Source organism: Lepidochelys olivacea, assembly GCF_965140295.1.
Source record: "Lepidochelys olivacea isolate rLepOli2 genome assembly, chromosome: 10".
NCBI lineage: Eukaryota > Metazoa > Chordata > Testudines > Cheloniidae > Lepidochelys > Lepidochelys olivacea.
The window spans coordinates 17,586,016-17,611,635 of NC_140420.1; the positions used below are offsets into that span (position 1 = coordinate 17,586,016).

At 45.2% G+C, this 25,620-nt stretch overlaps 1 protein-coding gene across 1 annotated transcript; it reads left to right on the forward strand.

The window, feature by feature from the left end:
- Positions 1-329: 329 nt before the first annotated feature.
- Positions 330-22,581, forward strand: GPR139 (G protein-coupled receptor 139; the record flags this gene model as incomplete). Its single annotated transcript, XM_084641814.1, has 2 exons — positions 330-791; positions 21,647-22,581. Exons 1-2 carry the CDS (start codon positions 671-673, stop codon positions 22,579-22,581), a joined length of 1,056 nt encoding a protein of 351 aa, XP_084497940.1. The 5' UTR covers positions 330-670.
- Between the last annotated feature and the right edge of the window lie 3,039 nt (positions 22,582-25,620).

Genomic DNA, 25,620 nt, shown 5'->3' on the forward strand with positions numbered 1-25,620 from the left:
GTCTGGAGCGGGTCTCCCCGCCAGTGGAAGGGGGGCTCCCTGCGGGAAAGCCTGCCCAGCCTGCCCTGACGCGGAAAAGCAGCGGTCGGGCACCGCAGCGACGCCCACCCTCCCTGCAGGCTGAGCCATGCCTCCGGCTGCACGCCCGGGGCTCGCCGCCAGCCCCCTGCCGGCCACTCGCGGCCCGCTGCCGCGCTGCAGGCACGCGGCTCCCGGGGCGAGAGCAACGAGCGGGGGCTATTGTTCGCTTTTGTGTGAAGGGCGGGGGGAGGCTGGTGCACGCCCAGCCCCGGCCCTGGGAAGGCGGGGTGGCGGCCGGGGGGACGCCCAGTCAGGGGAGGGGGAGGCAGGCGCCCCGCGGCACTTGCCAGGCACCCCCGGCGCTGGGCACGGGAACCCCGCGGTGAGCCCAGGCCGGCGAGCAGCAGCCTTGCAGCAGGGCCGCCGCGCCCCCGCCTCTCGCTGCATTGCTGGGAGCAGCCATGTGTGCGCGCCACGTGCTGCGGGCGGCCGGGCGGGCGCGCTTGCTGCCGCTGACAATCCCGGGCGCAGCAGGTGCGGGAGGGCGGGGGCGCGGAAGACACACGGCCGCTGATGCTGGGCGGGAGGAGGCTGAGCATCTCTGCCCCTCCATGTGCTGACGGAACAGCAGCAGGAGAAGGACAACCCAATGGAGTACAATCACATCTACGTCCACAACGGCTCCCTCCTGGCTCACCACAAGTATGGCTGTGGCTTGGGATATGTACCTGTCATATACTACAGCTTGCTGCTCTGCCTCGGGCTGCCAGGTGAGTGCCACCCTCTGCCCGGCTCTCCGGCGGCACCCCAAAGGCTCTGCCCGGCCCCAGAGGATCGCCCTTAAGAGACGAGGTTTGCCTCAGTCGGTGCATTTTAAAAGCAGAGCCGTGACCTTTTGTTTAGGAGCAACCGACTTATCCTGACATCTGAACTCAGCCAGCAAGTGGAGAAAGTTTTTAGTCTTTAAGGAAAGACTCCGAGGGATGGAGCGGAATTATTCTGTCTCCAAATCATTTTAGAATAAAAAGCAAACAGTCTTGGAGCCACTTACGCTGGAAGACAGTTGGGGGCGGGGGTGTTGCACGTGTATATAGTTATAGGTCAACGGTTAGAAAAAGACTCATTCAAAATCAAGTCCTGTTTGCAGTATATGTTCACTGAGACCCGTTTTTTTAAATGACATGTCCAAGGTCCCCACTGCACAGAGCTCCAAGAAAATTCTGATTTTAAGAGACTTTGGCTGTTTGCAATACAGGAGTACTTTCTTATTGGCTCACTTTCGTTGGTACAGTAAAACGGTACATATTCTCACGGATGAATGTGTGTGTGTAGAGGAACAAGGCATTGTTCTACTGTTAATACCTTTATATTAAGGACAGGGATCTTTACAGATCCAAATATACAAGACAATAATTCTGCTTTTGGATGGGATTTCGGGTTAGGTGCTTGTTTTACATTATTGGGCAAACCTTCTCTCTGTCTAGACAAATAACAACAGTCTCTTCCTAACATTGTTGCTAAAACTTTAGAAAAACTCCAGGCATTATCTTTAAAAAAAGAGGTGGTAAAATTCTAATTAAAGTTAAATATTGTAGTGTGTGATGGGTGTGGAACTTTTAATTTTTAAATACACTGGAAGCTTGTTTTATTAACCTATGTGGATTAACACAAGACATTTCTTAGATGATATACTTATTAGGATATGTATTTTACATGTATACTTCTAGGTAATGTTTTTTCTCTGCTCTTTAATGAGAGGTCTGTCTTCTTCTCTTTAATGAGGGGGGAGAGGGATTAGCAAACAGTTCCACTGCTTATAATGCACCTGTACAAGTGCTCTCTGGTTCAGAACCTGACATACATCATCTCAGTTCTTAATCAAGTTTCCAAAATAATTAATTTGGCCATTTCAAGTAGAATGGTATTGAGGACTGGAGGGTTCAGGGGATTGGCATTGGGACATGAAGTCATGTACCTGTACGCTGCCTGCCCATGTGAGGAGTAATCAAAAATTGTTACTGTCAGATTGCTGCTGGCTCATCTCAGACCAGCTCCCAGTGAACAAGGGTAGCTTTAGGAACAAGGTATCTCAGATTCCACACATGAGCAAGGAACTGTGACTCCACAGGATTCCACTGAAGAAAGTAGCTGGTCAGCTAGAAAACCAGCATGCTCCAGGAGCCCATCCCTATAGCCTGGGCAGCAAGTTAAAGAGTCTAGTCAGGCCCACATGACCCACTGGTCCAGGGGTCTGATCCCTCACTCACTGAAGTCAATGGCAATACTCCACTCATTTCCTATGAGTGCAGGTGTGAGCATCAAAAGCTCATCCCAAGAATATAGACCAGAGGCCAGCTAGCCAGAAAACAAGTTCTCCCGCAGAGAAGGGGAAAAGATGAGACAAGTGACACCAGGAGACGGGAAAGAGAGGAGGGGCTCCTTGTTTAACCATGAAAGGTTAACCAGTCTGCCTCTAGAATATCAGTATACCTGGAGCCTGCACTGCCATTAGACAGCGCAAAACCCACCACTGCCACAACTGATTCGGATTGGTATGTTTGTCCCAGCACAGGGCAAGCACTGAGTAAGCTGTGGAGACTGCACTTTCTCACTCCTAGAAGTGGTCACATCAGGTCATCACTCAGACATTTTGGTAGGGAAGATAGTCTGTGCTATACCAGTTCTATGGCTAAACAAAGGGCTTCGGTATCCAAGACTCCCAGCACTACATGCAGAGAAAACCCATGGTTTAAAAACTACTATTTAAAAATATCTTTTGTAAGGATTCCTCTTGACAAGCAAGAGTAGAGGGAAATGTTAGAACATTTTTATTTGTCAAGATGAATCAATATTTTTGATAATGCAGTATATAGTTATATACATACAAAGGTGCATTTAAAACACCTTGTAAATGGCAAGCAGCACTGATAAGATGTTAACAGATTTCTAAATGCTTTTTTTCACCTTAGCTGCTCTTGTTTAGAAAATTATATTCTTCAAGCCATTAGTTCATAAAAATTTTCGAATCAGACAGTGAGAGCCCTGTGTCTGAACAGTGGCTACAATACATATACAATTGGTACCCAGCACATGAATTTAATTCACTGTGCCTTTTTTTCTTCTCTATAAGTAAATTCTGATGCATGGCAAATCATTAAGAGAACTGCACAGTTAAGTCCTGTATTTAGCCACAAAGCATGTAAAGCACAGGCAAGCCTCTCCACTCTGTAGCCACGCTGTGCCTCAGCCCTGACTTAAAGGGACCCCACCAGCCAGGGAGAAAAGGTACCGTTTCCATGCTCATTCATTCCTTGGCCTCTGTGCCATGGCAGTCAACAATGATGCCATTGTGGACTCTGATACTGATAGGATACTGATTGGTCCAATAGGAAGTGACCTATACCACCTTAAGAATATACGAGTAGGAGGTTATTAGGAAGCAATGAGGTGCTACATCTACCTAAAATTGGGAAGATCCTTCATGCAGACACTAGGAAATCAGTTAATGAATGTTCTGCCTATACTTACACAACTGCAGATGTAGAATACATTCTAATTACGAACCTACTGTGATCCACCCGGGAATGTACGGTTAGAGTTAGTGCAAGGGTGATGAGCAAGGGTGATGTGAATTTTTCCTGGAACATACATCCATTTGATTAGGAAAAATGGCACTGACAATAGTAAAACAAAACAAAATAAAAAAAACAACAGAACAACTTAATCATAGAATAACAGAGTTGGAAGGGACCTCTGGAGGCCATCTAGTCCAACCCCCTGCCCAGAGCAGGACCAATCCCAACTAAATCATCCCAGCCAGGGTTTTGTCAAGCCTGACCTTAAAAACTTCTGAGGAAGGGGATTCCACCACCTCCCTAGGTAACGCATTCCAGTGTTTCACCACCCTCCTAGTGAAAAAGTTTTTCCTAATATCCAACCTAAACCTCCCCCACTGCAACTTGAGACCTAGGTGACCTCTTGATACTGATACCTAGAAACTTGATACTACAAGCCAAAATGATGCCTGATGTAACTCCAGTGAGTTCAGAGGAGTTGTATCATGGATACATTTGGCTTACCTTATTCAGTGTATGTTATCTGAGGATAACACTGACATTAACATCCAAGAGAACTGTACATATATGGCATGCTGAGTGCATAAGATATTCATGGATTTCATTCTGGTATTACACTGGTGCTTTTAAAAAATACTGTAGGGGTATCTGAGTCTCCTTGTCTAAATGATAAAGACCCCGAGGTTCCCTTGATTGAGCTAGTTTTTTGTAATTCTGAGAACTTGAAAGAGAGGAGGATCTAGGTTCTGGCCTCACACACAGATATAGTGTCTGTGCAATACCTTGTTGAAATGCAAAGGTTAACTGTTTGCCACTATTTTTAAAGGTGTGATAAAATCATTTTATTATTGTTTGGATTTTTTGTCCTACTGTAAAAAGGAAATGTCTTCAGCTCAACAGCTTTGCATGGAGACTGCATTGTACAACATGGATGCACACAGCATGCAGAGGGAGTAAAAGAAGCTATATCCCCTCACTTGTATGGCCCAGGCATAATTGCTGCCCCTGCTTTCAGGACAGCTCAGGGATTGCTTCCTCCCTATCCTCCTAGGGGTTCGGAGAGTGCCGAAGAGGGAGGGAGAACAGGGACATGACCTCATCATACTGCCCCTCCCCCCGATTGGCCTGTGGAGAGTAACTGGCACACTAGGAGGAATGAGCTATGCTGCACCCCCATAAAGAGGTATGGCACCAGATGTGCTGCTCCTGTATGCCAGAGAGCCATCCCTCCCAACGCAGGGTGGCTGCACACCACCCAAATGCAGATTTGTTCCTTAGAGGCACAGATGAGCCCTGACGGAAGAGGAAACCTGGTTAAACATGGATGGCCGAAGGTTAAGTTGTGCTTCCTGCAATATACTTTTGCAGGCTATTCTAACTTGGGGATAGATGCTACAGACCCTCATTCTCACTAGGTAACATTTTATCACATGAGTAATTAGGCCCAGTAACAGGAGCAAGGCTTACAGAAGCAGGCCCTTGATCTGCAGAATCCAGCCTCTCAGTGCAGAAAGCAAGAAAATGTGTGTCTGGCAGGAGCAGAGTGCACAAAGGCTGCTGGAAATGTAGGTACAGTAACTCCTCGCTTAACGTTGTGGTTATGTTCCTGAAAAAATGCGACTTTAAGCAAAACAATGTTAAGCGAATCCAATTTCCCCATAAGAATTAATGTAAATGGGGGGGTTAGGTTCCAGGGAAATTTTTTTCACCAGACAAAAGACTATATTACATATATATATATAAAATGTGTGTGTGTGTGTGTGTGTGTGTGTGTATAGTATAAGTTTTAAACAATTTAATACTGTACACAGCAATGATGATTGTGAAGCTTGGTTGAGGCGGTGGAGTCAGAGGGTGGAAGAGGGTGGGATATTTCCTGGGGAATGCCTTAGTGCTAAATGATGAACTAGCACTCGGCTGAGCCCCCAAGGGTTAACACATTGTTGTTAATGTAGCCTAACACTCTACAATGCAGCACAAATGGAGGGAGGGGTGACAGCATGGCAGACAGAGACACATACCCTGCGTGTGGGAGAGAGAGAGAGACGCACATTGCCCCTTTAAGTATGCTGACCGCACTCTAAGTAAAGTTGCCTTTTTAAGTAGATCAGGAAGTTGAGACAGCAGCTGCTACCAGCAAGCTCCCTCCGTCCTGAGCCCTGTCGTGTCCTCCCCTGCTCTATGGAGAAGGGGTAAGCGGGGGAACAGGAGCAGGGGAGAGGGGGACACCCTGACATTAGTCCCCCTCATCCCCCCAGCCCGCACAGCAAGCAGGAGGCTCCCAGGAGCAGCTCCAAGGCAGAGGGCAGGAGCAGCACATGGCAGTGGGGGGAGGGACAGCTGAACTACCAGCAATTGATAGCCTGCTGGGTGTCTGCTGCACAGGGAACTTAGGGGAGCAGGGAGCTGATAGGGGGTTGCCGGTCCACCCTGGTTCCAAGCCCCCACCAGCTAGCTCCAACGGGCTGCTTTTTCTGTAAGCACTGGTCAAAGCAGGTGGCTGCCAAAAAACTTTATAAGGGAGCATTTATAACTTTATAAACGAGCATCGTTCTCTAATTGATCAGCAGCGTAACAACAAAACAACGTTAACCGGGACGACTTTAAGTGAGGAGTTACTGTATGAGGGACATGCAAACTCCATTGCATGTTATTCAGCAATCACCACATAGTATTCCTGTTTCCAAGCACCTGAGTAAAGTGCATTGGATCCTTTTGTATCTTATAGACTCATAGACTTTAAGGCGAGAAAGGATCATTGTGATCATCTATTCTAGGGGTTCTCAAACTTCATTGCACCGCAACCCCCTTCTGACAACAAAAATTACTACACGACCCTGGGAGAGGGGACCAAAGCCTGAGCCCACCCAAGACCCGCTGCCACTCTGGGGGTGGGGAGGCAAAGCCAAAGTCTGAGCCCCACCACCCCAAGCAGGGGGGCCAAAGCCCAAGGGCTTCATCCCCGGGCAGGGAGCTATAACCTGAGCCCTGATGCCCGGGACTGAAGTCGAAGCCTGAGCCCCAGCCCCAGGTGGTGGGGCTCAAGCTTTTGGCCTGGGCAGCGAGGCTCGGGCTTCAGCTTTGGCCCTGACCTCAAGCCAGTCTAACGCCAGCCCTGGTGGCTCCATTAAAACGGGGTCACGACCCACAGTTAGAGAACCGCTAATCTAGTCTGAACTCCTGCACATTGCAAGCCAAAGAACCTCAGCAGTGTTTTTACAATGTACCCCTGAAATAGGCCCCTAACCTCTGGCTGAGTTACTGAAGTCCTCAAATCCTGGTTTAAAGATTGCAAGTTACAGAGAATTCACCATTTACACTAGTTTAAATCTGCAAGTGACCCATGCCCCATGCTGCAGAGGAAGGCAAAAAAACCCCAGGGTCTCTGCCAATCTGACCCTGTGAGAAATACCTTCCCAATCCCAAATATGGCGATCAGTTAGACCCTCTGTATGTGGGCAAGACAAAAATCATATCAACATAACTGCAAGACAGAAATATTACAGGAAGATTTGCAAATGGGAAAATGGATATATGCTGTGTTCCAAACTAGAAGAAAGAACTCAGTTCAACCATTGTTCATTAAATGGAGTTCACATAATAAATGGGCACTAAACTCTCCAGCACCAATTTTAGTCAAGGGGAATCTTTCCATTGACTTCAATGAGCAGTGGATGAGACCCAAAGTGTGTGGATGGTACCCTGTTTGAGCAGGAGCAGGGAGCTGATTTGGCAGCACTTGTGACTGGTATGAGACTAAGACAGTAAGAATAAGTGACTGATCCAGTAGCTTAGCTAACAAAGAGATGCTGAGAGATGTTATACTACATTAGGTTGGGCTAGTGCATAGAGATGGACAGAACTGCTGCATAAGCGCTTGAAATGAGTTCCTTTAAATGGCAAAATGATTGTCTGTTTTTAAAGAATGATGGATGCTGAGAAAACAACAGATCCATAGCAATCATGCTGCACAAAAAAGGGTGACAGGAAGGAGTGTGTATTAGAGACCTTTAGTCTGGTCAATATGTCTGGGGAAGTGTCTGCTAAACTGTCCCCAGTTGGAATACAAGGTCACTGGAATGAAAGGCAGCATCCATATAATTTCAGAAGGGGACATCGTTGTGCATCAGATGTAGTACAGTACTACAGTACAGAACACAACTGCAAATTTCTGGACAGATGAAAAGGAAGGGGTATTGTGTGTTGTTTTGCCAGGTCAAGGACTGAGTGGTAAGCAATGGTGTTCATGCTGAGACAATGTGCAATACATGGAAAGCTTAGCAGGCTGCAAAATACAAAGATATGTGGAGGGAAAATTACTAAAATTCGTTTATCTGGGAAGAAACACTCGAGCAGAGGTTTTTCCTGGAAATGACAGTGGTACAAAATATAGAGCAGAGTCAATTTTCATGTTGAGCAGGCAAATATTTGCAGAGCCCCCAGGAGCTGTTCTAGGAGCGTAGGATCTTTGAAAAACATTAGGTATCCTTATCACGCAGTCCTGCTATCCTCTTCTCCTTCCCCCACCCATCTACTGCTCAGCTTTTTAATGCTCCCTCTCCTCTTTTTTTTTCTGCTCGCCTCAAAATAGGGGGCATGACTCAGCAGAACTAAGTCAGCAGGAGCATGTCCTTCACAACATAAATCAAAACAACTTACCCTATGCAAAAGAAACAGAACAGGAAGATTCCCCAACCTGGAGTTCATCCTGCATTCAGCATCTGGTACAAAGCCCCTCCCTACACACAGTCATTTTCACCCATCTCCCCCACTGCCTTTCCTAGAGCTCTGCCCCTGACTGCCCCTACAAGAGAAGGGGAAAGTGAAGCTGGAGTTAACCCCTTGTCTACTGGGGACCCTTGCAGTGCCCCTGCACTCTACCACAGTCTTCTTCCCCTGAATCAGTACATGAGTAAAACAGTCAAATGTCCAAATTCAGAACGTGCTGCATCTGCCTCTCTAACAGTGACCTGGATGGAGGGGACTGTAGATAGAGCATCCTTAGGACAACACCATATCATTTTCATTAATCCCATCTGGCTACGTTCTACTCTGCTTATAGGGCAGGTGGGACTGTTCAGAGGAGACAGTAGAGAACAAAGCAGAAGCCATGCTGCAAGCCTGGGACTAGGAATATTTAGGGAGACCCAAAGGAGTCACACATCTATGTGAGCATCAAGCAGGGGCCTCTAAAATAAAGTGTTATTTACAGTTTGCTTCACCAGAATTGTTCAGCACTGCATGGGACTCTCCTACCACATGAGCCCCTCGGATAACACCTGTTTAACTTCTTCTTCCTCCTTGGTAAAAGACAACTCAGTCTAGTTACTAAGGGTGTGTTTCCTTTAAATGGGTGGGGATTTTTTAAAAAACTTGAGTTCCACTCAAATTAATTAATTGATTACAATTAATTTGAGTGAGCTAACATGTTTGTACTTGCAAGTGGTGAGACTCCACAAACGTTTGTTTTGGTACAAATGATTGTGAAGTATCCAGACTAGCACATCCAAATGTGTTAGCGATCGCAAGCCAGAAATCTCTAGTGTTGATATACCCTCCGTTGCTAAAACACAGCCAAATTCTGAGGGCCTTACTAAGGGCTTGTCTACATTGTGGGGTAATGCACTCCATGGGGGTGTGATTTCTGAAGTGCACTATTGTGGTGTGCAATAATTGGTACGTGTGGACACTAAAGGTTCCCTAGTTTACTTTAACACAATGCTACATTAAAATGCACTAGAGAACTATTAATGTCCAATAGGTTAGTGCACTGTAGAAATGATACTCCCATACAGCGCATTCCCCCCCACCATGCAGACAAGCTTTTAACTCACTCCTTCAGGCAGAAGTCCCATTATAGTGTGAGCAAAGCGGGCCATGAGATCTGAAAGTGTGGACTCCCACTGAATTGGGTGACAAGTCAGGAAGCCCTAAAGGCCTGTAGTTGTGGATCTCTGTACAGGAAAAGGACTTAAGTTAATACAGAGCTAAATCCTCTCTGTTATTACTTAGTAAGGACTTCAGGATATGGCTCACAATTAAATTCTGCACCATCTCCACCCTTAATTTCCATCTTGTACTGTTCATACTTGTATAAATATTGTGGCCCAATTTTTCAAAAGAGACTAATGATTTTGTCTCAGTTTTGACTGGTTAGCTTGAGACACCTTAAGGGCAGCTTGATATTCAGAGTAACACTGAGAACCCACCTTTGAAACCAGGCCCCTTTAAGTCACCTCAAATTGGGAAGCCAAAATTTGAGGCATCTAGAATCACTTTTGAAAATTTAGGTCTGCCTTTGCCCAAAGTGACTTGTCCAAATATTTTTAACCAAAAACTAAAACCCTTGCATATTCTTGGCACTATTTTGTTAAGCATTCTGTGTCTTCATTTAATACAGGTTTCCATTAGGGAACCATGACACTCTGATAGGAAGACAGCAGTCCAGATCTTGAGAAGATGAGTTTTGGAATTTTTTATCCCCTCCACACTGGTTTACATGCCTTAAAGCACTCCCTGCCATTCTTCCCCAAAGCACTTCTGCATTGCAGTTATAATTGAAGAAGTGGAGTATCACCATCCATTCTATTTCAGTTTTGATCAGGAGACCATAAAAATGCTTGAGGACAGTACACCTATGAGGCTAATTTCCTTCCACTTTTGTGTGCTTGCTTTTAAGATACATTAAAACCCAGCGCATTAAAATAATGGACACAGATATAATTTGCAGAGTATTGAGGTGCATAACGAGGAAGGTGCTTATTGTTACAGGTTTAAAAATAAATATTCTTAACCTCTGCCCTCCCGCAATACCCAAGACTGTTTCTGAAACCTGCTTTGAGCTTTTTCAGTGTGGTCAACTGTAATAATGGGCCTGATCCTCTGAGGTGCTGAGCGCCTCCCTGAGTACTAATGTGCCCTCAATTGCTACTGAAGTCATTGGGCCTGATTCTCCTGTCACTTACTCCAGTGTAAATCAGGAGTAACTCTGTTGAAGTCGATGAAGCTGCAGTAGCATAAAACTGATGTAAGTAAGAAGCGAATCAGGCTCCAGTGGCTTCAGTGGGAGCAGAGGGCACATAGGATCTTGTAGGACCAGCACCTGTGTTGTTACAGTGCAGCCTTCTTCACAATACTGCCAGTAGGTGGGGGAAGGAGAGGGAGACTTAAGTATAGTGTTTTATTTCCCTGTCTTTCATGGGCAGTGGGTGAAACTTCCCATGGGGGAGGCAAGCTCCTTGTCCTGCCTCTTCCACTCACAGCCCCACCCACACTCCACCCCTGCTCTGCCCCAGGCCCTGCCCCCACCCACCGCTGACTCGCCACTCACCTCTTCACACACACACACACACACACACACACCCCGAGATCCTCCCTCCACTCACCTCCTCCCTCACCCACCTGCTGCTTGCCTCCTCATCCCCCCGTGGTCCTCCCGCAAGACCCTTTCCCCTCCTGCCACAAGAACCCCACCACCACCTACTGTGCAGCTGGCTCGCTCCTCACCCTGCTGCTGCCCCCGCCCCGTGACACCCTCTCCCCTTTTCACCTTAAAGCACTGATAACATTCCCCAAGGGAACTGAACTGGCTCAATTGCCAGATAGATTCTCCTCTGCTTGGAAGGGAGTTCGGTGTATGCAGTATAGAGAGAGACGAAAACCAAGGCTACCTGCGCCAACCTGAAGCCTAATCTCTCCTTTTGAAAAAGTGCTTGTCTGTGACAGACTGCATTCAGGCAATAGTTTAATCACTTTTCTTACACAGAATTCCCTGCCAGACTTGTTTACTTAAACTGGGTTTGAATATAACGTCTATATCAAGAAATAAACTCACTGGCTACATCAGCTCCTCCTTGAGCCAGGTGAGCAGTTACTTCTGCGTACAGAGAATAACGGAAGGATCGTCATTTGGAAACTGTTTTTAACCCCAATAACACATTTTCCTACAATATAAAAGTCAGCTGAATGTGGCCAAAGGCTTCCTGGGTGTTGGTGAATGCCTGTTAAATGGCTTCATTACCACTTCAATGGCTCTTTAACAGTTTCAGTGATCTCTGCTACTAGGTCTCTGGAAGGCTTTTTCACTGTGTAAAATTAGGCTGTGTCTACACTACATGAATAACATAGCTGGAGTCGAGGTACCTTAGGTCAAGTTACCGCAGGGGGTCGACGGCAGAAACTCTCCCGTCGACTTACCTTACTCTTCTCGTCGATCTGCAGTCAATTTGGCGGGTCTTCACTAAACCCGCTAAATCAACCACCGGTGGATTGGTCTCAGAGCGTTGATCCCGGCTGGAGTGTAGACCTGCCCTTACTCATGGATCCCCTCCGCTTGCCTCCTCACGTCTGCCACTGACTCCCCGCTCGCATTCTCACATGCGCACCCCCCGTGGGGGGTGAGGAGAGACGTGGCCGGCAGCTGCGGGGACCTCCAAGGGGGCCAGTGAATGGGGTGGAGGAGAAGAGAGGAGGAAGATTCACCCCAGGCAGCAGCAAGCTGTGGGAGCCTTGGGTCAGGGTCAGAGCAGGAAGGGGAAGAGGCGGGAGTGGGGGGGGAGCACCATGGTCCAGGTGGCAGGGACAGCTGTGCTAGGGAAGGCAACGCTTCCCCTTGCCTATTATATCTGCTGCCCATGCTGTCTATTATAACATACATATAAAAAGATGCACTCACACTGTATATATGTACACATCTATAGCTGTACAGATGTACACACACGGGCCCAGATTCTGAGGGGCTCCTGTGCATTCCTTGTAGTTCCTGTGCTCTGTGGATTCCATGGACAGGAAGGAGGCAAGGATGGAGCAGAACGTTCACCCTGCATGCACAAAGAGCAGCCTTGGAGAGATTGTGCGTGCCAGAATACAGGCTTACGGTGCTGCTCCCCACTGGGCCCCTCTACTTAGGTCATGGCATAAAAAGCCCCAATCTAGCCCACAACAGATCAGGTGTGTTAACACAGGGGCCTAAAATGCCTTACACTGTGAGAATTAGGATGTGGTAAGTGCGAGGAAAATGAGGCCTGTATTATATCAAACACAGCTTCCTTCAGTATAGTGCATTAGTCCTAGAGTTGTACCACTAGGTCTGCTCCATCAGGCAGGCTACCAAAATCCTAGTCCAGCAGCCTAGGAAAATCCAAAGGCCCATGCTGTGCAAGTGAAATGCATTACTCACTGTCTGCCAGACAAGTTACTGTATAGACCTGCACTTAAAAACCCTGGATGCGCTGACTGACTGACTAGTCTGAAAATGAATATTGGCCAGTGGCCCTCAACACAGTTACCTTGTAAATGCCCTTGAAGAGCTGAAGAAATGGATCATTTGCTCACAAAATCTTCTATTTTGTTAAAATCTCTCTCTGGCTCTGACCAGCCTCCTGGGTACAACCAGTACAACACTTTGGGAAGGGTACAGAATACATAGTGCTCTTCACCAGAGTAAGGTGCAATGGCTAATCAGTACCATGTGCAAGGAAAAGGAGGTGGAAGGCCAGTTTTCATTGTCAGATTCAAGTCTGAGGCATTGATCAATCAGCACACCCAGGATTTTTAAGTGAATGTCTGCAAAGTAGTTCATGGCAGGCAGTCACTAATTCAGTTTCACCTTCATAGAGTGGAGTTTTGAGTGACCTGACCAGCTGAATAATAGGGTAGTATTTTTCTCAGGCAGCCTAGTAAGTCTTTTCTATTTCCAGTTTCATTTTCACCTTCCAATCTGAGGGGATGGTCAGTCAACGAACCCAGGATTTCTAAGGATGAGTCACATTAGAGCTTTTTCTTGAGGAGCCCTACCACATACTATTATACCATAGCCTTTGTGCTGCCCTGCTTCTCCTTCAGCATGGACCCTCTTCACACCCTCCCTGCAGTTCTGCTCTGGACTTTGCCATTTCCCACTGCTGCTTGCACTGCAGAATGACACTCTTTGCCATTGTGCCTGGTGAGAGATGAGAGACACAGAGAAATGGTTTCACTTGACTCGTCTTTCTCTGCGGGAGTGCGTGTATGAGTGCGTCCCATTCTTTGGTTCCCAAACAATATGACAATAAATAATCAGCCTTTTAAATCACTTCTCACAGGTATCCTCTGAGGAAAAGGAAGGAAGATGTGCTGTATCAGTTGCAGCCTTAAAGTATCACATGAGTGGGTCACCTGGCAAGCCCTGCACTGTTTAACAAAGCTCTTGACCACAAGCCACCATATTGAGAGACAAGGGCAAAGTTTGCTCCCCTAAGCAGGCATAAGTTCACTGAAGTTGCCCCCAGTTATATTTGGTTTGAATTTGGCCCATAGTGCTTTAGGACAGATCATCATTTACACTGTAGCACTGAATTTATAGAAAATATTGGGGTCACCTTATCTTTTTCTCTGATAAATTCGATCTAAGTTATTCTTGGACATGAAAATTAAACAAAAATTCTAGCCTGCTACAGCAGGCACTATTAATAAATGAATGTTGAGTAGCAAAAGTCACCCGCTGGCAATGGTTATGATACAGTCACCACCGAGATCTCCATACCAGTGGTTTTCAACATTTTTTCATTTGCAGACTTCAAAGGATTTAGTGCAGATCCCTTTGGAATTCTTAGACATAATCTGTAGACCCCCAGGGGGTCTGCAGACCACAGGTTGAAAACCACACCCTTACAAAAAGAAAAGGAGTACTTGTGGCACCTTAGAGACTAACAAATTTATTTGAGCATAAGCTTTCGTGAGCTACAGCTCACTTCATTGGATGCATTCACGAAAGCTTATGCTCAAATAAATTTGTTAGTCTCTAAGGTGCCACAAGTACTCTTTTTCTTTTTGTAAATACAGACTAACACGGCTGCTACTCTGAAACCAGTCCTTACAAAGTAGAAGATAAAAGCCATGGTAATCTCAAATGTGGTAAATGTTGCCATTTGATTCTGTACTGGCAATCACACTAACATTAACTACTGAGAATAGTAAATGTCTAGTTTTTAATGTTGTCTACTGTTTTATAATACATCATCTAGTCCTATCAAGCATCTTTGTTCCTCATTGTATATTTTCTAGTATTTTGAATTTAAATATTCAGGATTTTTTTTCATATATAAAGGGCCTGTCAATATAGTGAAAGGAAATCATTATTTGAAAAGTTAAAAAAATGAGATTACATTTAAAATTGCATAACAATATCTTTATGTGAAATGCAGGAAGTTGTAATATTTGACCTAAAGAATAATTTTACACACACTCTCTCTCTTTCTCTTTTTAGCGACAATCTTATTCAGTAAAAGGCGTCCCTTATATAGGGTTGCCAACTTTCTACTTGCACAATACTGAACACCCTTGTCCCACCCCTTCTCCAAGACCCCGCCCCCTGCTCACTCCATCCCCCCTCCCTCTGTCGCTTGCTCTCCCCACCCTCACTCACTCGCTCATTTTCACCAGGTTGGCTCAGGGGGTTGGGGTTGGTAAGGGAGAGGGTGAGGGCTCCAGCTGGGGATGCAGGCTCTGGGGTGGGGCCAGAAATGAGGAGTTCAGGGTTTGGGAGGAGGCTCTGGGCTGAAGCAGTGGGTTGGGATGCGAGAGGGGTGAGGGCTCTGGGCTGGGGGTGTGGATTCTGGGGTGGGGCCAGAAATGAGGGGTTCGGAGTGCGGGGGTGGTCTGTGGGCTGAGGCAAGGGTTGGGGTGCGAGGGCTCCGGCTGGGTGCAGACTCTGGAATGGGGCTGGGGATGAGGGGGTTGAGGTGTAGGAAGGTGCTCTGGGCTGGGACCAAGGGGTTGGAGCACGGGAGGGGTCACGGGTCTGGACAGCGCTTACCTCAAGCAGTTCCCAGAAGCAGCAGCATGTCCCCCCTCCGGCTCCTACGTGGAGGTGTGGCCAGGTGGGTCTGTGCGCTGCCCCTTCCACAGGTGCCGCTCCCGCTGGCTGTGCTTCCTGGCCAGTGGGAGCTGTAGAGCCAGCGCTTGGGGCTGGGGCAACATGCGGAGGCCCCTGGGTGCCCCTACACCTAGGAGCCGGAGAGGGGACATGCCACTGCTTCTGGGAGCCGCACGGAGCCACAGCAGGCAGGAAGCCTGCCTTACCCGTGCTGTGTTGCCGACCGGACTTTTAACGACCCAGTCAGCAGTGCTGACTGAAGCCACCAGGGTCCCTTTTTGGCCGGGTGTTCCAGTCAAAAACCAGACACCTGGCAACCCTACCCTTATATGACCTTATGGATTGTTTGTCACCCAGTAAGCAACAGCCATAGTAACTTTATTTAGCTACCTTAGAGACTAACAAATTTATTTGAGCATAAGCTTTCGTGAGCTATAGCTCACTTCATCGGATGCATTCAGTGAAAAATACAGTGGGAAGATTTATATACATAGAGGACATGAAACAAGGGGCGTTACCATACACGCTGTAAGGAGAGTGATCACTTAAGGTGAGCTATTACCAGCAGGAGAGCGGGGGACGGGGTGGGGGACCTTTTGTAGTGATAATCAAGGTGGGCCATTTCCAGCAGTTGACAAGAACATCTGAGGAACAGTGGAGGGTGCAGGGGGGAATAAACATGGAAGTGAGCTGTAGCTCACGAAAGCTTATGCTCTAATAAATTGGTTAGTCTCTAAGGTGCCACAAGTCCTCCTTTTCTTTTTGCGAATACAGACTAACACGGCTGCTTATGCTCTAATAAATTGGTTAGTCTCTAAGGTGCCACAAGTCCTCCTTTTCTTTTTGCGAATACAGACTAACACGGCTGCTACTACCCCCCCCCCCAGATGTTCTGGTTTAACTTGGATTTTAACTTGAAGAGTGGTCAGTTTGGATGAGCTATTACCAGCAGGAGAGTGAGTTTCTGTGTGTATGGGGGTGGGGGGATGTGAGAACCTGGATTTATGCAGGAAATAGCCCAGCTTGATTGTCATGCACATTGTGTAAAGAGTTGTCACTTTGGATGGGCTATCACCAGCAGGAGAGTGAATTTGTGTGGGGGGGTGGAGGGTGAGAAAACCTGGATTTGTGCTGGAAATCACTTTAGATAAGCTATTACCAGCAGGACAGTGGGGTGGGAATAGGTATTGTTTCATATTCTCTGTGTATATATAAAGCCTGCTGCAGTTTCCACGATATGCATCTGAGGAAGTGAGCTGTAGCTCACGAAAGCTTATGCTCTAATAAATTGGTTAGTCTCTAAGGTGCCACAAGTCCTCCTTTTCTTTTTGCGAATACAGACTAACACGGCTGCTACTCTGAAACCTTTATTTAGCTAGTTTATGATACTGAACTACCAAACCACACAGTGGCATAACCCTGCTATCCACTTAACTTATAAAGGAGATTTCACTGCATGCAGAGTCTGTTTGTTACGCACAGAATATATTCCTCAAAAGTAACAAGTGTTTCTGTTTCCTGCTTAGAAACACTCAACTGCTATTCTTTAAGCTCACAAGCTGTGATAATAGGCAATTGAAGTATTTCTATAATTCCCCCATAAAACAGATAATATTTGAGGTATGACTATAATCCATAAAAGCAAGGAAACTAAAGGATATATTGTGCCTTCCAGACAACACTTGGGGAAGGTACAGAAAGCGCTCCAGGAGGCCAGAACCCTGGGGGAGTAGGAGAGATGATGAGCACTGCACTGTCTTCTCCAAGAGTACAGAATCTAACTGCTTCTGCCCCTGACCAGATATGCACCCCTTTACTCCCTCCACACCTGTCAAGGTCCCAATGGTGCTAGCTTTGCATTGCACAATCCTTGTGCCCTGAACTCCTTGCGCCCAGACCCTGCCCCCTTTTGTACCCCCACAGGGGCTGAACACGTTTGTTGCTGAAATTCTCTCCTAAACCTGTGATGCTCTGGCTTTATAGGAAACACTGTAAGAAAGGATCACCTCTGACACGGTAAGCAGACCTTGGAGGAGTTTCTACTTGGAACTTGTTTACACTAATATTAAGTTGACAGCAAGGTGGGGTGTGGAACGGGAGTAGATCAAAGTGCATCAGGGACCTGTTAGTGTGCAGCAGCAGGGTCCTCACAGACATTTAGTGATCAGCAGGCTAGTGTGGGGTAGATTTACACCCTGTTTGCAGCAAACTAAGTGTTCATGTAGACAATCCTTTGCTGTAAAGTCCACATGGGATTCAACATCAGAAGTAAAGGCAACCGAGGACCATCTCTCACTTCAGGCTTTTCCCTGACAGATGATCTCTCTTAGATGCCTAGAACCCCAAAGACATAGGGCTGTACAGGCCAATGCCAATGATCTGAATTGCGCATTGAAACACACAAAGTCAAGCAGACTTTGGAGGACAGATGAAATTCTCTCCTTGCATACAGCTTGGCTGAGTAAGCAGGCAGCCAAGTGCTGCCCTAGCTGAGGTTTCTGAATGATGTTTGGGTGCAGCTCCCTATTGACTGCACTGCATTATTCCAGTCTGGATAACTGCAGTGGAAGGAACAGCCATGCAAGAAGGAACAAAGCTCTCCTGGACACTATTGCTACCTGGATACTAGAAACCCCCAGATAATATATCGTTAGGGCAAGAGGCAGATAGATCCCCTCTATTGAAGGGGATAAATTGAACAGTTGCTCTGACCCAACCCACTAGTCTCATCTCTTGCAGCCTCCATCCTTGGCTCTCTGATAGATGTTAGGAAAGCCAAAGTCCTGTACTGCAGTGAGTAATGCAGCCTCAACTTATATTTGTCACCCCCTAATCAGCTCCCACAGCAGTGACCAATCCATTCCAAATCTGAATGATCTTATCCACGAAGTAGCCAGAAAATGTCCAGAAAGAAACATGCACCAGTGTGTCCAAGTCAAGCCAAACTGAATTCACTCATGTGTTCTCCATCCCTAACAGACCCAGCAATCGGGTCTCTGCATATGCTATGGTGGACGAGGACATTTTTTATCTTTACCACCATTAGAATGCATAAAAGTGACCTGTCAGGATAGGGCAAAGAGAGCAGATATCTGGGAATCACCATGACAATTGCAGAGGGCAATATATTATTGTCATTATGGTATGGTCCACTGGCTGAACAGCATTCTCCCCAGTTTCACCAGGCACTAGCCCTGGAGAGGGCTCAAGAATACCACAGAGAAGAATTCTACATTGCCAGGGAGATGGACAAAGTGAGTAAGTCTCCTATGCCTCTCTCCATACTGTACAGAGCAATGAAGGCTATTCCTGAACTCTCTGCTGAGGCATTATCATGCTGGCAGTTTTCTGCTGAACCTCAGTAATGGCGTTTATATCTGTTCTCACTAAGTAAATGATATTATTGTATTTCATATCACCCAGCCAGCAAAATCACTAATGTGATTCCAAGAAAAGTTTTTCCAATACAAGATACTGTAGCCCTTGCAGAAAAATTGGATAGTGCTTCCCTGTACTTTGGCAGATCAATTTTCTAATCCAGCTCACAGGGCAAAGCTAGCTGGCATCTTGGTATACACTGTTACTGCTGGCCTTGGTAATGGAGGAGCACAGAGGCAGAAGCTGCCCATAAATCCACTCAACTGTGGGGGCCTAGAACTAATCAACACCTCCCACAAAGCAGGCAGGAGGAAGCAAGGCCAGGGTGCCTGGAAGATGTGCATATCCAGCTTAATTGTTGAAATTCCAACCAGAACCTCTGACAAGGGCAAATTGCCTCACAGACACAGCCTTCCTCACTGCAGCAGTCTATGGGTGACTCAAGTTTACAGTATTCTCAAAGGAGATGCATACACTGGGTATATTCAGGTTACAAGGTGCCAGGCCATGAAACATGGCTGGCCAAATCCTATAGTAATTTCTCAGTCACATTAAGTTTTCTGAGTCCAGGATTTTCGTGATTATATATTGTTCATTCTATCTCTGATTGCCAGATAGCAGATCCTATTGAGAGATTAAGGTTTTCTTGAAAAACAAGGAAATGGAGCACTCTGCCTACCACAGCCCCCTGATGCTGCTCTAAATTGAAATCAATGGAGTTACACCGATGTAAGATTGGTGTAACAGAGAAGGAGGGTCAGGCCTGGTATAATCCCTAATGCCAGAAAAACTAATTTGAAAGAAAGTCTTAAAATAATATTCTGGGCAAGGTTCTACTTTACATTTCATATATATGGTTCTGACACCTTGATCACGTACTGTTTGGCTTAGCTATTCTACAAGAGTTTGCTTTGTTTCAGGGTGTGATTTTAATCATTCTCTTGAATTTTGATTGATCCCAGAACTGGAATGTCGATGGTGGTTACTCCTGTCATTCATTTTGTGTGACCCTTTTCTCCAGTAGCTAAAAACCTGCTTTGAGAAAGCAGGCTCGGGAGGCCTTCCTAAGTCAAGAGTTGTCGTAATTGCCAAGTGATAGTTAAATAATATGCATTCTCATTTCAGTTTTAGGACACATTTAGGGCATCATTACTTTTACTTACATAATTTCTGCTCTTTCTGATATGAAAGTCCTCATAATTTTTCTTGATTTGCCTTGGGAGAGCAATCTGTAGAAGAGGGAGAGGTAATTACAGCACTTATGAAAATGTCAAACACAAATATTTGGCAAGCCATGCTGTCAGTAAACCAAATCTCCATCTTTGTTTAAACACTACTGTGGCCACTCTAGCCACTTTGATCAATCTTTGGATGGGACTAATCTACCATACCTTACTCTGATGAAACTGCCAATGGTAGCAATAGGAGTTTTGCCTAAGACAAGACTGCATGATTGGACCTAATGTAATGTAAGCCCTTTGATATGTTGGCAACTTGTTGTTGTGCTATTTAAGCAACATGTAACCCTTCTTTTAGGCATAGGTTGTGTGATGGGCATACTGGACAGTGGCCATGGGGCTGCAGGCAAAATCCTGTCTGAGCCAAAGAGGCAGTGTACGGGATTTCTTCAGTGGTGTTGAGTCAAATCATACATAATTCAAAGAGTTTTACTCAAGTATAAAAGTTTAATTTGAACTGCATTTTTCCCCTTAATGGCTCAGGAATACTCCAGTAGCAGCAACAGATACAAGGCCTCACTGTCAGAGATGTATCCTTAAGGAGTATCTCTGGCTAAGCAAGGAACTGTTTGGGGAGTAGATGGATCTGGTGGCAATAAGGTCGATATGGATCCTGAATGAAGAGCCAGCAAAACTGTCATGATAGAAAAGGCCTGTGAAGTGCTGAGAGCCTCAGGCATGGTTCTGAGTGCCTCACCCTGCTCAAGTGAGAATTGAGGAATTCTTCACAGGATTGGGCCACAAAATGATCAAGTTAAGATGACCTATCAAGGCCAGTTTGATTTCCAATCCTTTGCCATAGGGTTCAAACACACACACACATGCACGCGAATGAGCAGGGGAATCAAGTGAGCTGTAACAAAGTCCCTTTTATACCTTCTTTTTTCCCTTTCTGTCATGGCAAAGGGAGAGGAAAAGGCTGGGGAAAAGAAGAAGAAAACAAAAGGGGGAAGGGGAACTAACTGGAAGCCAAAACAAAAAAGGGTTTTTTAGTAAAAAGAAAAACACACAACAAATTTTTGAAAAAACGAGTATTTTCCACACCAAAACAAGTTTTTGTAAAAAAAAAAGGGGGGGGGGCATTTTTCATCAAAAAAAAATTTGACAGACTATTTTGACCAACTCCAAACAGTTCCTGTCTCTTCTATACAGAGCAACTAAACCCTGGCTAAACACAGTGGTACAGGGCTGGACTGAGTTGACAGGCTGACTAGATTGAATTAGGCACAGACAACATAGGAGTTCACTCTTTGGTTTCTTGAACTTTAATGAAGATAGTTCTGCTACAGCACACCTGAAATGTAGCTACAGCTCAATCAAACATTCAAATAAGGCTAACTCTACCTCCCGTTTCAGAGTCGCAGCCGTGTTAGTCTGTATCTGCAAAAAGAAAAGGAGTACTTGTGGCACCTTAGAGACTAACCAATTTATTTGAGCATAAGCTTTCGTGAGCTAGAGCTTGATGAAGTGAGCTGTAGCTCACGAAAGCTTATGCTCAAATAAATTGGTTAGTCTCTAAGGTGCCCCAAGTCTTCCTTTCTACCTCCCGTGAAACTAACTGAACTTTTCTGTCTCCACAGCAAACATCCTGACAGTCATCATCCTGTCGCAGCTGGTGGTTCGCAGGCAGAAGTCCTCCTACAACTATCTTTTAGCACTAGCTGCTGCTGACATACTGGTACTTTTTTTCATTGTCTTTGTTGACTTTTTGCTGGAGGACTTCATCTTGAATAAGCAGATGCCTCAGATATTGGACAAAATAATTGAGGTATTGGAATTTTCTTCCATACATACGTCCATTTGGATTACCGTGCCATTAACAATTGATAGATACATAGCAGTATGTCATCCGCTTAAATATCACACTGTCTCCTACCCAGCTCGTACTCGAAAAGTCATTGTGTGTGTGTATATCACCTGCTTTTTGACCAGCATTCCCTACTACTGGTGGCCCAATATTTGGATTGAAGACTACATAAGCACATCTATACATCATGTCCTTATCTGGATCCACTGTTTTACTGTTTACTTGGTACCGTGTTCCATTTTCTTCATTCTGAATTCAATCATTGTGTACAAGCTCAGACGAAAATGCAATTTCCGACTGAGAGGATATTCCACAGGGAAAACAACAGCCATTTTGTTTACTATAACTTCTATTTTTGCCATACTTTGGGCACCAAGAATAATCATGATACTGTATCACCTCTATGTATCACCTTTAAACAACACTTGGTTGGTACATATTGTCTCAGATATTGCCAATATGCTAGCACTGTTGAACACTGCAATTAATTTCTTCCTCTACTGTTTCATTAGCAAGAGATTTCGCACAATGGCAGCTGCGACACTAAAGGCTTTCTTTAGGTGTCAGAAACAACCAGTTCAGTTCTATACAAACCATAACTTTTCAATAACTAGCAGCCCTTGGATTTCCCCTGCCAATTCTCACTGCATCAAAATGCTTGTTTACCAGTATGATAAAAATGGAAAACCTATAAAAATATCACCATGAAAAGAAGGATTGTTGGTGTCTCTGGATGCATCTTCTTTTCAAGCCGTTACATCACCAGGATGTAAACTGCTGACATGGCTATTTTTAAAAGTGGTCAGTTGATTTCATTTCCCTGACAGACTAAAGGCAGATCAGACTGTAGGCAGAGAATGGGAGTACTTCATCTGGGGAGTTGGAATGAGAAGGCAAAATGCCTCTTTCCTGTTACATAGCATTTTGAATATGCTTTGGAGTACAAGTCTTTATGTTAATTTGCTATCAAGTGTCCATGTGCAAGCATTGATGCAGTACAGTTGTTGGGGGAAAAGCCACGCCGAAGTTGTTTAATTGCAACCATAAAAAAACTTCTGTGACCATGTAGTTGTCTTCACTATTGACAAAGTGAATGCTTTACGTACTGTGGAAGGTATCATTTGCACTGCGTGCACTTGCCTAAAACGATGTGTCATTTCTAACATGAAATATCGCTACACGCAGTCCCTGCTATTGAGGACTTTCTGCAGTGAGCAATCTGGAAGACATTTGAACTGTGACAAGCCCTTCCAAGCTCACTTGAACTCCAGGCTTGAACTCAAGGCTCAAGGATGGATATTTCACCTGTTACAGCCTTGGCATGAAAAGCAGTCCTGCAAGCTGCCAATATTTATATGCTTTAAGTTGTTTTATCTAAGATAGCGGCCAGAGGAGAGGAGTCTGAGAGGAGGGGGAAGGAGGTTTCTTCAGCCAAGAACAAAAGTAGAATATTTCTCCAGTGACTTTAATTAGACTCTCCAAAAGCCCATAAATTCGGGGCCCAGTCCTGCACGGTACAGCGGTCCCATGGGGCCCGATTCTGTGAGGTGCTGCATGTACACTGAGCAACATTTTGTAATTAATTTCAGGGAGATTTGGGTTGGGAGGCCCCTGGGTGCGTGAGCCCTCTCTGCAGTTACCCCAGAGTGTCAGCTCCTGTCTCTTGGGGCTGACCTGGTTCCTGGAGTCCCAGCTCCTGTCCGTTGGCTCTCTAGCCACAACATGTAGATGGGGTCCTCCCCTTGTGATGTTGCTCCCCTTCCCTGGCCCTTGCACTGTTGGATTGCCAGCCTCAAGGTCCCGCTCCCACACTGCAGGAGATAACATCATTAAATCAGGAGTCGGAAATTTTTTGGTTATCAACAGGAGTCTCCCTGACATGCTAGGAGACTTGGTGAGCCTAGCGATGTGTTTAATGAGAAATATGGACACCACAACTCCCATTGGAGCCAATGAAAATACTCAGCACCCCCCTTGACTGGGCCTTTAGAAATTATACATACAAAAATTAAATATTAGAACTTGTTTGGGCTATGCTATCACAGATTTACCATTTAGTTGTTTAGTTTAATAGTCAAAAATCTGTGTGTGGATTCAACATATTAAAGACTCCACAACAGTAAAAACAAAGACTACCAAAAATGCAGGGCAGTGAATTTTAAGGTACTTTAATTAGGATAAATATTTAAATTCTCTTCCTCCACACTCATAAGAAGCATTTCAGGAACTCTGGTAGAAGACACAGGAAGAAGATATCTACATCAGGCTACTGAGAGGCATTTCATTTGCTATTATCCCTCTTTGTTGTTGGTATGTGGTCTCACAAAGCATGAATCATAACACGTGAATTACTTGTGGAGCACTTAACACAGGCCTTAACAAAGAGTGTAAGATTATGTTTCCTTGCCTGGTAAACACAGTCACAGCTTTGTCTGTGAGCATAGGGGCTTCTCAACTGATAACTGCAAAAAAGAGGGAAGCTCAGGGTTTGCAAAGTGTCAGTATATGTGCCTCATTATGAGCAGGAAGCTCACAAAAGACCCAATGCTGTGACATCCTGAGATTCTCCGAGAGGGGGAATAGAGGGCACTCAGCACCTCCTAGAACTAGGCTCAATAAAATCTGCAGGTATTGAACAGTCTGCCATACTTTGAAGTCTTACTATGTTTTAAGAAATGCTGAGTACCCACGAGTCCCGACAGCCTGATTCCCCACTGCCTTGCTCCTCATGTAACCATTTACTCCTGTGTAAAGTGAGTGCAAAGTGGATGTATACAGCCACCAAATAAGAATGCACCGTGCACAGACATAAATGACAACACAAGGCACAGGAAAGATCAGGTGATTGAGGTGATATACTTTATTGGATCAACATCTGTTGGTGAGCGAGACAAGTTTTCGAGCATACAAGTAGAAAGCAGTAAAGTATGAAGTCCAATTTATCTGGTCCGACAGATCTTTACCTACATGAGAGTAGGGCTTATTTGGGAAAGAATGAGACTACTCAAGCAGTAAGGATTTGTAAAATTGGGTCCATTATGCTCAGATCCTCAGCTCCACTGACTTCAGTGTGAGTCCAGGGTGCTCAGTATTTCCCTGCAAGGTGCTAAGCACCTCCTCTATCAGGCTGCTGAATTATATAGTCTAATGATTTTTCAGTTCAATCAGAAAGGGGTGGGGGATGGGGGGGAATGTGCCTGAGAACAGAATTTGACCCTTTCCCCCAAAGCAGCATGGCAAGAATTAAATCTTTTGAAATAAGAAGAGAGGAAAAAAACAAGCAAACAAAAACCCACCCTGTGATCTTTTCACACTAATCTTGACAAAACGTGATGTATGCAAAACAGTAATTGCAATAATAGAGCATAAGGAAACGCTAGGTCTCTGAATGTGTCATTACCGACAACTAAATAAGGGTAAAATTATTAGCTTCTTTACTACTGATTTACTTATTTATTTATTAGTCTTTGTCCTTTTCCCCGCCATTCCTCAAGCTCTCTCTTTATTCTCCTTCTGTGTAAATTGATATTAACCAAAGTTTACCTTTTTAAAAAAGGTACTAGCTATTTAATTTTGGGGAAGACACTGTATTGATCTCTTTTTTATTTTAAATTTGTTATGAAGAATGCTAGTCTGAGTTACATGTGAATATGTCAAAGTGCAATATACCTATATAGAGTAAGTTATTCATTTTTGAGAACGTTATCTAATATTGAAAACAAAATGTATTTATATGAACATTTCACT